Source organism: Hippocampus guttulatus, chromosome 4 (assembly GCF_054856545.1).
Source record: "Hippocampus guttulatus isolate MCC_2025c chromosome 4, RoL_Hgut_1.0, whole genome shotgun sequence".
Taxonomy (NCBI): Eukaryota; Metazoa; Chordata; class Actinopteri; order Syngnathiformes; family Syngnathidae; genus Hippocampus; species Hippocampus guttulatus.
In genome coordinates, this window is record NC_141264.1 from 21,395,986 (window position 1) to 21,405,949 (window position 9,964).

General features: G+C 42.2%; 2 protein-coding genes across 3 annotated transcripts; one reads left to right on the forward strand and one right to left on the reverse strand.

Moving 5' to 3' along the window:
• The first annotated feature begins 273 nt into the window (after positions 1 to 273).
• lysmd4 (LysM, putative peptidoglycan-binding, domain containing 4) lies at positions 274 to 5,170 on the forward strand. The gene is made up of 3 exons (XM_086109770.1): positions 274 to 358; positions 1,738 to 2,028; positions 2,827 to 5,170. The coding sequence occupies exons 2-3, from the start codon at positions 1,747 to 1,749 to the stop codon at positions 3,322 to 3,324; spliced, it is 780 nt and encodes a 259-aa protein (XP_085965896.1). The 5' UTR covers positions 274 to 358; positions 1,738 to 1,746; the 3' UTR covers positions 3,325 to 5,170.
• An 844-nt stretch (positions 5,171 to 6,014) lies between these two features.
• Positions 6,015 to 9,678, reverse strand: alkbh3 (alkB homolog 3, alpha-ketoglutarate dependent dioxygenase). 2 transcript variants are annotated; one of them, XM_086109768.1, is made up of 10 exons: positions 9,589 to 9,678; positions 9,184 to 9,264; positions 9,001 to 9,095; positions 8,868 to 8,902; positions 8,731 to 8,778; positions 8,126 to 8,229; positions 7,142 to 7,230; positions 6,717 to 6,938; positions 6,393 to 6,491; positions 6,015 to 6,187 (listed from the first exon to the last, which is right to left on the reverse strand). In XM_086109768.1, the coding sequence occupies exons 2-10, from the start codon at positions 9,257 to 9,259 to the stop codon at positions 6,044 to 6,046; spliced, it is 912 nt and encodes a 303-aa protein (XP_085965894.1). In that variant the 5' UTR covers positions 9,260 to 9,264; positions 9,589 to 9,678; the 3' UTR covers positions 6,015 to 6,043. The 2 variants fall into 2 exon arrangements, with proteins under 2 accessions (XP_085965894.1, XP_085965895.1); XM_086109769.1 differs by having other exon boundaries at positions 9,184 to 9,339; positions 9,589 to 9,655.
• Between the last annotated feature and the right edge of the window lie 286 nt (positions 9,679 to 9,964).

Consider the following 9,964-nt stretch of genomic DNA (forward strand, 5'->3'; position numbering starts at 1 on the left):
TAGCTAACAGTGGCTTGTGGTTGGGGCTGTAAGCCACCATCCATAACTAAATGCATAGTGGTTTGGCGGCTATGACAATTAAATGAATATAATAAAATGTATCAAGCAATCAAGCATGAATTGATTGCTTGAGAATTTTTTTAAAATAACAGCTTGTAAAAAAGGCTGCATTTCTGGTAATTTAACACAGAGGGGCGGTAGTGAATTTTTGGCCGAGTGTGTCCGCTTTTAGAGTACCACAGAAGGTTTGCTCGCTGACGTCACTCACACCAACTTGAAGTTACTTAGCACAAAGTAGCTGGTGGAGGGGTTGGAGAGTATTACGAGTGTGGTGCCTTTTGTTGCTTTTCCCTTTAAGGTAACTACATTGGAGCTGCCTACGACAGTGTGCGCGACTTTATAGTTGTGCGTGGGAGACAAAATGTCCTCTTGAAGTGACACACGTCATGTTGGGTAACACGTTACGAGAGTACTGCGCTAATAAGGCTAACTGAGCTACATGTGCTAACTAGGCTAACGCGTCGCTGAAGTCAAACGGCTCCAAGCTTCATGAGCAAAAGTGGCACTTGACCGGCCTAACGTCGTATAACCTACCAGTTGAACATCCATCCATCTTCTAATCAACTTGTCACGAGGGTTGCGGGTGTGCTGGAACCTATCCCAGCTGTCATCGGGCAGTAGGCGGGGGACACCCTGAAGTAGTTGCCAGCCAATCGCAGGGCACACATAGACGAACAACCATTAGCACTCACGGTCACGCCGAGTGACAATTTAGAGTGTTCCGTTAATGTGGGAGGAAACCGGAATACCTGGAAACCCCAGGAAAACCCCCCGCAGGCACGGGGAGAACATGCAAACTCCACACAGGAAGGCCGTAGCCGGAATCGAACCCTGCACCTCTGCACAGTGAGGCAGACGAGCAAACCAGTCACCGTGCCTCCCCAGTTGAACGTGTTAATATAAAAGATGAATAATATCGTCTTTTTCAATCTTTCTAGTTGAGTGACTTGTAGTTCAGTTCACCTTTTTATTGTTTTCAGAGCAACAGGCAGGCAGTTACCAGCCAAGTGTAAAGCGAGTCAAATATGTTACCATGGTAACATCCCCTCTGGCCTCTGTTGCCAACGTTAAACGTAAAAAAAATGCTGCTCCCCTTTAGTAATTTTCGGGCAATTCCACATATGGCATGACGGCAGGATTTCTCTCAAAGTACAGGTAATCGTTAAATTTTGTGATAAGTGCAAATGTGCTATTGTGTCTTGTCAATCAATTACATTTAAATGTAATTGATTTAAATATTAACGTTGAAGAAATACACAAGAGTGCAGTCACATTGCAATAGGAAATCCTCCCAAAAATAGAAATAATACATTCCAGAGTCAGGCTTGCCATCATGAAACCTTCAACTGTTCATGCAATGTTTTATGACTCGCGTTTAAGAGTCATACAAATGTAAAAATTAGTCAAAACTGTGAAACACTCACGAGAGTTATTTCGCGCTTTCTCATCAACACGAGGCAAAAAACATTGGTGCAAATGTATATGATCGGAAACATAATTTTAAGATTTAAGAGCCACACGATTGTGAGCGCAGAAACACCTCCACATCATAAATACAAAACAATTCAATGAAAAACAAAAAGTAAGGCACTGAGTGAACAGAGGACCACCTTTATTCTTTTCTAGCAACTCTTTTTGAGATGACTGGTTCTTCAAATTGTTTTTCTTCCTGGCTAGTGTTGAAAGATGCGGCGCGGGGAGCATGTGTCGCACGCGTTCCAGGCCCCGGTGGACGTCCACGCCAGCGCCGATGGCCAGGTTTACATGTTCAAGAGGAAAGCCAACGGCACAGCTGCGTCATCGGACGAGGAGGAAGAGGACGAGTTGGAGGAGTTGGGCCTGATGGAAATGATACCTCGGGCGTTCCAAGAGTTGGAGCAGGACAGGCTGGGGAGTTTTCACCTGCTGGAACGTGACGTTTTGGACGGCGACAATCTCAATAAACTGGCCTTGCAGTACGGATGCAAGGTAGGGGAGTGATATAGGGCAACAGCCAGCAGATATTTTTAGAATAAAATATTCTGCCGATCATCCCACCGATTTAATCAAAATGAAATTTGGTTTTGCCTGTTCAAACAATAATGTGCGTGTGAGGTGCGGTCATTAGTTTTGTCCATTTGGGGTCGCCATTCTCACATACTCTACTTGTAGTATCTGGCTGCGAAAGTGTTGGCTTGAAATAAGGGAAGGGCAATATAAATGCTGGCAGCGTGCTTAATTTTTCCATCAGTGCGACTGAGGGCCCACATAGGACCACATACTTACCGACCAGTTGTATGAAAAAAATGCAATTTTAGATAAGGACAAAATATGTGCATGTGTGCAAAACACATGCTTTTAATATATTACTCCCTTGCGTAAAAATTACCATTCAAGGATGTCACAAAACTGCTGAACAGCAATCCAATTTTTAGAGCAGGAACTCATTTTGTGCATTCTTCGCAAAAACTGAAAATTTGAATATTACTGAGGTTCTAAGTCCTGCACATTATTCCAAATCAGCAAAAATTATTCGGCCTACTCATGTTGTAGTTTAGGGCAGTATAAGAACCTGTCGAAGGGTGAGTCAGCTACATCTGCCATCTAGTGGTAAATAATGATAAGACAATTTAAAACTACAGTTCATGTGAATTTGCATATTCACAGATTTTTCTGTATATATATGTGTATATATATATATATATATATATATGTTGTTGTTTTTTTTAATTCAATCAACTTTTGAACTTCAACCAGCTTAAATTGGGTACTTCTTTCTTCGAACAGGTGGCAGACATAAAGCGTGTGAACAACCTCATACAGGAGCAGGATTTATTTGCACTGAAAACCATCAAAATTCCCGTTCCCAAGCACAGCCTTTTAACGGAATTGGAGGCCAGCCCGAGTAACTCTTTCAAGGAAACGCCAGTCAAGCCGCAGCCAAACAGACACCAAGTGATGGACTTCCTCATCGAAGTGGACAACGACACGGAGAAGCTGATCCCGAACTCGGACGACTTTGACATGGATCTGTTGGATGTCGGTTCCAAAAGGTCCATCGTCAAAGGGCAGAAGGGTCAGGGGGCGGACTGGGGCATCCAGTGGTGGAACGCCGTGGTGGCCATGCTGCTCATCGGCATCGTCCTGCCCTTGTTTTACATCATTTACTTCAAAACGCAACACGGCGGCGAAGCCTCACCAGCAGGTGGCAGCGTCACCTCCTCCATCGCGTCTAACAGGACTGGGACCGGCTCCTTTGGTACTGGTGCACCCGAACCAGGATAGAACGCGCCGTTTGGATTTCCTGAAGCTGAATATCTTGATCGCGTGCAATACCCGCCTTGTTGTTGTTGGGTTTTGTTTTGTTTTTTAAGTCGGCCTTCAACAACCTGTTGCACTCATGTCAACTTAAATTCATCACCCAACAAAAGTTTTATTCTTAACTGTTACTTGTGCGATTTCACGGTACTTATTTAGTATTTTCAACCTCATTCGACACACTGAATTATCGTAGCTAATTAAAAACACGTCTCTAGCGGCAGTGTTCTCCACCACATTGGCAGTTCACTATTGAGTTTTATCTCCGTGCATTTTTGGTTCTGTGAAACCTTCCTTTATTTGCTGAGACTTCTTCACGGTTTTTGTGCGCTTTCCGATGACAGAGGTTTCCATAGGATGGCAGCAAACACTTGGACAATCGAAAAGTAATGCTGTGGCGCCATCTTCGTGACAAGGAACCATGTTGAAATAAGGGGAATCAAAAGCACCATCGAATAGAAAAGTAGTGCCTCGGTGCCATCCGGAAAGGTGGCTGTGGCTCAGGTGCTTGAGCGCATCACCCAATGACCAAAGGGTCAGCGGTCGGTTTCCCGTCTCTGACTGCCTGCTGTTGAAGTGTCCTTGGGCAAGAGACTGAACCCTAATTTGCCCCCAGGTCGACATTAGAAATGAGAGACTAAGACCTAAATGCCTGGTTAAACAACGAGGCATCAAGTATTAGTGTTGTATCACTGTAATCCACACGCACCAGATAGCCCCCAAAGGACCACATGAGTCGTCTAAAAATAGCTCGCCGTTATAATTTCCTAGGAATGTTGAACAATTTGGTGAATAGTGAACCATGGATATATGGAAAAGTTACTGTGCCTTGACTGTGTTCTAGTAAAGCGCCAGTTGTGTGTCTCGGATTGTATGTAATCAGTCTGTGCGCTGCTGTATTTGAAGCTAACTTGTGTTTTTGTGTGTGTGAGATTATCTATTCATTTTTGCATTGTTCACCAGGGCTGGATTCACACTACGGGTTCCGAGTGACCATTTCTGATTCAAGTGGACTGTATCACTTATGCCAGGGGTGTCAAACTCATTTTTGTCGCGGACCACATTGTAGTTACGATTTCCCTCGGAGGGCCATTATGAATTTTGGGAAACCATAAAAATGTTTAATCCCCTCCACATCTTACATACACAGCGCAAAACAAAATGATGATTCACTCATTTTAAAATCAGAAGTCAAGAATAATGACTGTTATTGTGGATTACATAGGACAATTTGACATTTTGGTTCAGACTTTAGCAAGCATCATGGAACTTGACACGCGTGATTTGCTTTCGCGGGCCACATAAAATGATGTGGCGGGCCAGATCTGGCCCCCATGCCTCGACTTTGATACTTGACTTATGCAATGCAATTCTCTTTTTTTTTTAAATAACACACAATTGGAAGAGGTCTTATTCCGCGCACAAATGTTTTTATCGACATTGGCATGGCTCCTATCCCAAATGAGTCACTTGACACACACAGTGTAAATCCAGCCTTGTTGCTCGTGCCGAGTGGACCCGAATGGTGTGCCAAACGTGTGAACTGTGTTTCCAAAAGCACAAGGTAGTGCAATAATGGATGTTTTTCTGCATTTTAGGTTGTAACTTGATCCAATGTGGACATTATGTGTGAAATGATCACCCAAGGGTGCCTTCAACCTCTTCTGTTAAATGCAAATTCTGAAATGTGCACCTTTTTTGGACATTGTAAGACTTCAGGGAGTTTTGACTACATTGTAACAGATTAGCATCAAACATAGATGAATAACAATTTTGGGGGTGATTTTCAAACTGGAGTAAATCTTGACAGTGACTAATGAATCTTTTTTTTTTCCTTCCGAGGGTCAAGTCCTTGCAAGAAAGCAAGCCACACTTGCAAATGGTCTTTTTGCTCTCTGAGCGAAAGCACGAGCTAAGCTAAAACACGTGATCAGTTCAAGTGGCGCAAAAAAATCAATTTTCTTGAGACTATTTGCAATGTCACCAAGTAGTTGAAGCAAATGGATTAATTACCGGGTGGCAAGGTTTCTTGATTCCAGAGATGCAGTCTTCCAGACCATCGTCCAACTGGTAAACCAACAACGGATTCAACCAAATCCGTATATAGTAAAGGTGACGGGGTTGTACCATGTTTGGGCAAAGCATAGGTACCTTTTTTTTTTACATGCTACAAGGATCTAAATTTATGATGACATTATATAACTGGTTCAACATCGAAAATCACTGTTACTTGTGATTGATTATTCATGGATTTTATTGACTTGTGGTTTGTCTTAGGACAAGGCTCTTCAATCCTGTTCCACCAGGCCAGCTATGAGTTCCACTTATTTTACAGAAAATAAGATCACAATAAGGGTTTTTTTTCAATTTCAAATAACTACTTGACAGTTTGAATGTCTCAAAAGTATTCGTTTTATTTATTTATTTATTTATTTATTTTTATTGCAAGTAAACATGCACTCCTTTGACAAGGGGTGTGGGGGTGATTAGACTCATTTATATTTTTCTCAATGTCAGTACGTGCCACTTCTTGTACTCATTAAGTAAAACAAGACAATTCAGTTCTGATCAAGTGTAAAACACACCGCATCGTCCTGGTCACACGAGTTGTGTTTCGGGTTTGCTCTTTGGGAAAAACAGAAAAATGAAAAATCTCAACCGGTGCAGTTCTTTTTATTGTCGGGTTCTAATTTGTGAGATTCACGTCCGCTTGGCGGCCGGTAAAGCGCAACTTGGTGCCAGGCCAGTGGCCCTGAGGCTCGGGGAAGATGCTCCTGAAGGTCAAGTTAATGCGGGGGCCGCGGTCATGGTATTCCTTCGCCACCTGGTGCTGAGAAGCACAAGAGGCGGGCATCAAAATCAACCGAGTGAGGCGCGGACGAATCAGGGGCAGCCAACTGACTTCCGATGGATTTTAACCACTGCATAGCCTTTCAAACGAACGGGGCTCTTGATCATTCCTGACCTTGAAGACGATGTTTGTGATTTGCGGTGTGTAACATTTCTCTATGTTGGGAGTGATTGGTGGAACCTACCTGCCAGTCATCCTGCGTGGCTCCTTCCATCAAAAGCAGAGCGCCGTGACCCAGAGGAACCTTAATACGCTCCGCATAAGTGTAGTCACCATTTTCTTCCTGTGACAAAAAAATATCATCTCAACAAATTTTGCTTGTACACCAACACAAATTCCCACGTGATTCCCATGTGATTTGAAAATGCCAGATTAGCCCAATAAATCTCAAACCTGTTGAAACATTGACACTGTAGAACAGAAACAAGATTATACGCAAACTTATTATTTCTTCCAAAAAACGATTCAAACTCAAATGTTTGTGCTTGCATGCCAGTGTGTGACTGACCGGAGGCGGCTTCTTGCGTAGGCTGAACACCCTGCTGTCACCCAAACTAAGCGAGGCGATGACGGGCTGCGGGCCCAGCGAGGCCTCGTCGTCGCTGTGCCAGCCGATGCTGTCGTGTCCGTCTCGGTACAAGTTGCACAGCAGCGAGTTGAAGCGCTCGCCGTCGCCACCGCCGCTTGCCTCGGAAACCGCTCGGCGAAGGTTCAACAGCAGCGGGTGCCACTAGGGTCGGATAGCGGGATAGTGTGACAAGGCAAGGTGTCAAATACTGTATGTTGAAGTGAATTGAGAAATACACACAGGTGGCGCTTTGCCGCCATCCTGTGGTAGCGAGATGCAATTACAAACATTTGGGGGGGGAGGTTATACTGTATTGTGTGTGGATGCTGTGTTTGTTGGTTATGTATTCCATGTTTTTTTTAGACCTTGGTATTGGCGGCCATGGTGGAACGAGCATAAGTGTAGGGTAACTCTCCAAACCAGCAGGTCAGCCTGGGCTCTGCGTAGGCCTCACCTAAAGCAGTAAGGGGGAAGGGCGAAGGGGGGGGGGGGGGGGGGGGGTGAAGAGGGGAGGCACAATTAGCCTTTGCAACATTATTTCAGGCACGTAGGGAGCCGTATGAAAGGGTGCATGAAAAATAAGAGCATTCATTTCTGCTCGAAAGTTGACATACACACACTGACAGAATTTGTGAAATATGAGCAATTTAGGGCATGATTACGACCATCTCATTATTATTTTTGTTCTTGCTTGTGATATTCTAAAATGCCCCGTTGTTGAATTTTATTGGAAGAGTGAAAAGTCACAAATTTTCAAGATTAAATGCATTTTTTTCCCAAGATCAAGTCAAAATATTATTTTCAAGTCAAAGTTTAATAATGGAAAAAAGTCACATTTTAAATGAATAAAAAGAAATACCCCCCACCCACATACACGCACACACAAAATATTTTCTCTTTTATTTTGGCAAAGTCCTCTTTAGTTATTTATTTTTAAGAGAACGACATTTTTGAGAAAAAACCTCATCAAAAAAAACAAAATGTTCTTTATTCCTGTAAAAATATGTTTTTTTTAACTCCAGTTTATTCATGCTGGGATGTCAGATTTGTGTGATGATACGATAATTTTCAATCACCCTAACTGGCCAAGATCAAAGCTAGGCAAGGGTAATTGTTTTTTGTTTTTTTGTTTGTTTTTTATTGGTAGATTGTAGGAATACACATTTTTAAATTATACAATAATAATTTAGCGTAAAAGATTTTGCACACTGCTAAGTTACACTGGTCCTAATTGTGCAATGTTGCGGTCTATGAAGGCGTTTTGTACATTGAAATGTAAGCGAAACGTGAAAATATGATGTTTTCACTCGATGAGCATGTGGTCATCATGTTGACTTTTTTATACCCACCTTGTCGGACGTTGGTCTTTTGTGACCAGGGAAGCTCTGCCAGCAGTTTACTGAATATCCAGTCAGCTTTGTCTGCTGGAAGAAAGCTGGGCACCAGTCGCAATCTGATCGCATAAGACAAACACATATCATATTCAAGGTTAATAGAGTGAACAAAAAATGAGGGAAATGAATAAATCTACATTGAAAACAAATCTTTTTTGTTGACAAAATCAAATAAAAACGAGAGTGCCTATAAATCAACGATAATGCCCTCTTATGAAGCCAAAGAGAGCTATCGTCACAAACAGTCAAACCCAAAAAGACAAGATGAAAACACTCGCAAGGAGCTGCTGTATGCCGCAACTCGCGCCCAGACACTCACACGCTGACTAATTGTCCAAGCTGACTCAGGCCCCTGAAGACATAATTCACTGGGGCGTTCCCCTTAAAGGCACACATCTAACACAAGAACCCTTCAGTACCTATGTTTATTTTTTTTAACATTCACGTCTAATTTGTTTTTAAACAATTAGAGCGCTATTTTTCTTTACTAAACACGCAACCCAAAATTATTTTTTTGGTGGGTACACATTATTGACATTTCAATTGATTTCATTGCTTACCTTGACACACCTGAGGGTTCATGGCTGATTTCGTAATCACCTGCCTGGCTGTCGAAAGCAAAATAGAAACAGAAATACATACTAGAAGTAGTATTACACAAAAATTATGAGCCAGTCTACTCAAATCCAACACTTACTCAATAACTTTCTCTGGTGGTACATCTCTAACGGGCTGTGAAGAAGAGAAATACATGTCTTGTTAGTAAAGCTTCTGCTTTCAGATTCAGTTTTGTTGGAATTTCTTTTTTTTTTTTTCATGCGCAAAAAGACCTTAATGGGCTGGTGGAACTCAAAATTTGCAGATGTCGTCTGCTGATGTATTCCCCAGGATGCGACAGCTGGAGTGGCATTTTGGCTGGGAGGAACTACACGGCAAATAAAAAGATGACACATTGAAGACTACAATTTTAAAGTGGGTTTGAGTGAACATAAAGAATTTTAATTTCTAAGTACCTGCTGGCCTCGGTTTTTTGGGCAGCTGTTTAGCCCAGGAACCCTGCACCCGAGCACGCTGGCGTTTATCTGACATCACACCTGTTCAGGGAAAGGTTAGGGTCCTCGGGGGGATATTCAAATTTCTCGAGGTGGTGAATTTTTGGTTACCATTGCCTGTACGATACAAACATCCATTTTATTTTATCAAATGCATTCAAGCCATGAAATGCTTTAGTATCACGAGTCTATACAGTTTATGAGTTTCTGTTTTGAACGGTGAACTACTGCAACAATTCAAGTTTTCCAATTCTCATATTGAAACGCATCTCTCGATGGCTTGCATGTTAATAGAAACACGAGGATATTTTCACACAAAAACGAAAGTGCCAAGTTTACTAATCCTTAAATAGTCAAATGACTTGCCTGAGAGAACAAGAACATATAATCATGTGTCCAAAGGAGGTACATTTACTCATCAGGCAGGCCGGCCATTATTGATGTGTTACATCAAAATAAACTCCACCCGGAACTAAGATGTAGACGTATAGTGCCGTGCCGTTTCGTTTCTTAATTTATTTTAGCTAATCTTTTTGTGAGATGTTTTTACCACGAACATGATTGTTTTTATCTAAACGTATTTTACAAGCTCTTATGCCTTTTATCTTTTTTAATTGAAATGCATGAGTTTAGAAACCTTATCTGGAAATGACAGGTCCTATGTCCGGTTAAAAAATTCTGTACCGCTCTTTCCGACTGAAGCATATTTTTCTCTCGTGTAAATGTTACAAGTCGGGAATTT

What these genes read in the sequence shown, in the direction of transcription:
- lysmd4 (XM_086109770.1), top strand. Translation starts at nt 1,747, where the DNA reads ATGCGGCGCGGGGAGCATGTGTCGCACGCGTTCCAGGCCCCGGTGGAC. An exon ending in CCTTGCAGTACGGATGCAAG is followed by an intron (nt 2,029 to 2,826) that starts GTAGGGGAGTGA and finishes TTCTTCGAACAG; the next exon opens with GTGGCAGACATAAAGCGTGT.
- alkbh3 (XM_086109768.1), bottom strand. Translation starts at nt 9,259, where the DNA reads ATGTCAGATAAACGCCAGCGTGCTCGGGTGCAGGGTTCCTGGGCTAAA. An exon ending in CCATGGCCGCCAATACCAAG is followed by an intron (nt 6,939 to 7,141) that starts GTCTAAAAAAAA and finishes ATCCGACCCTAG; the next exon opens with TGGCACCCGCTGCTGTTGAA. An exon ending in TACGCAAGAAGCCGCCTCCG is followed by an intron (nt 6,492 to 6,716) that starts GTCAGTCACACA and finishes TTTTTGTCACAG; the next exon opens with GAAGAAAATGGTGACTACAC.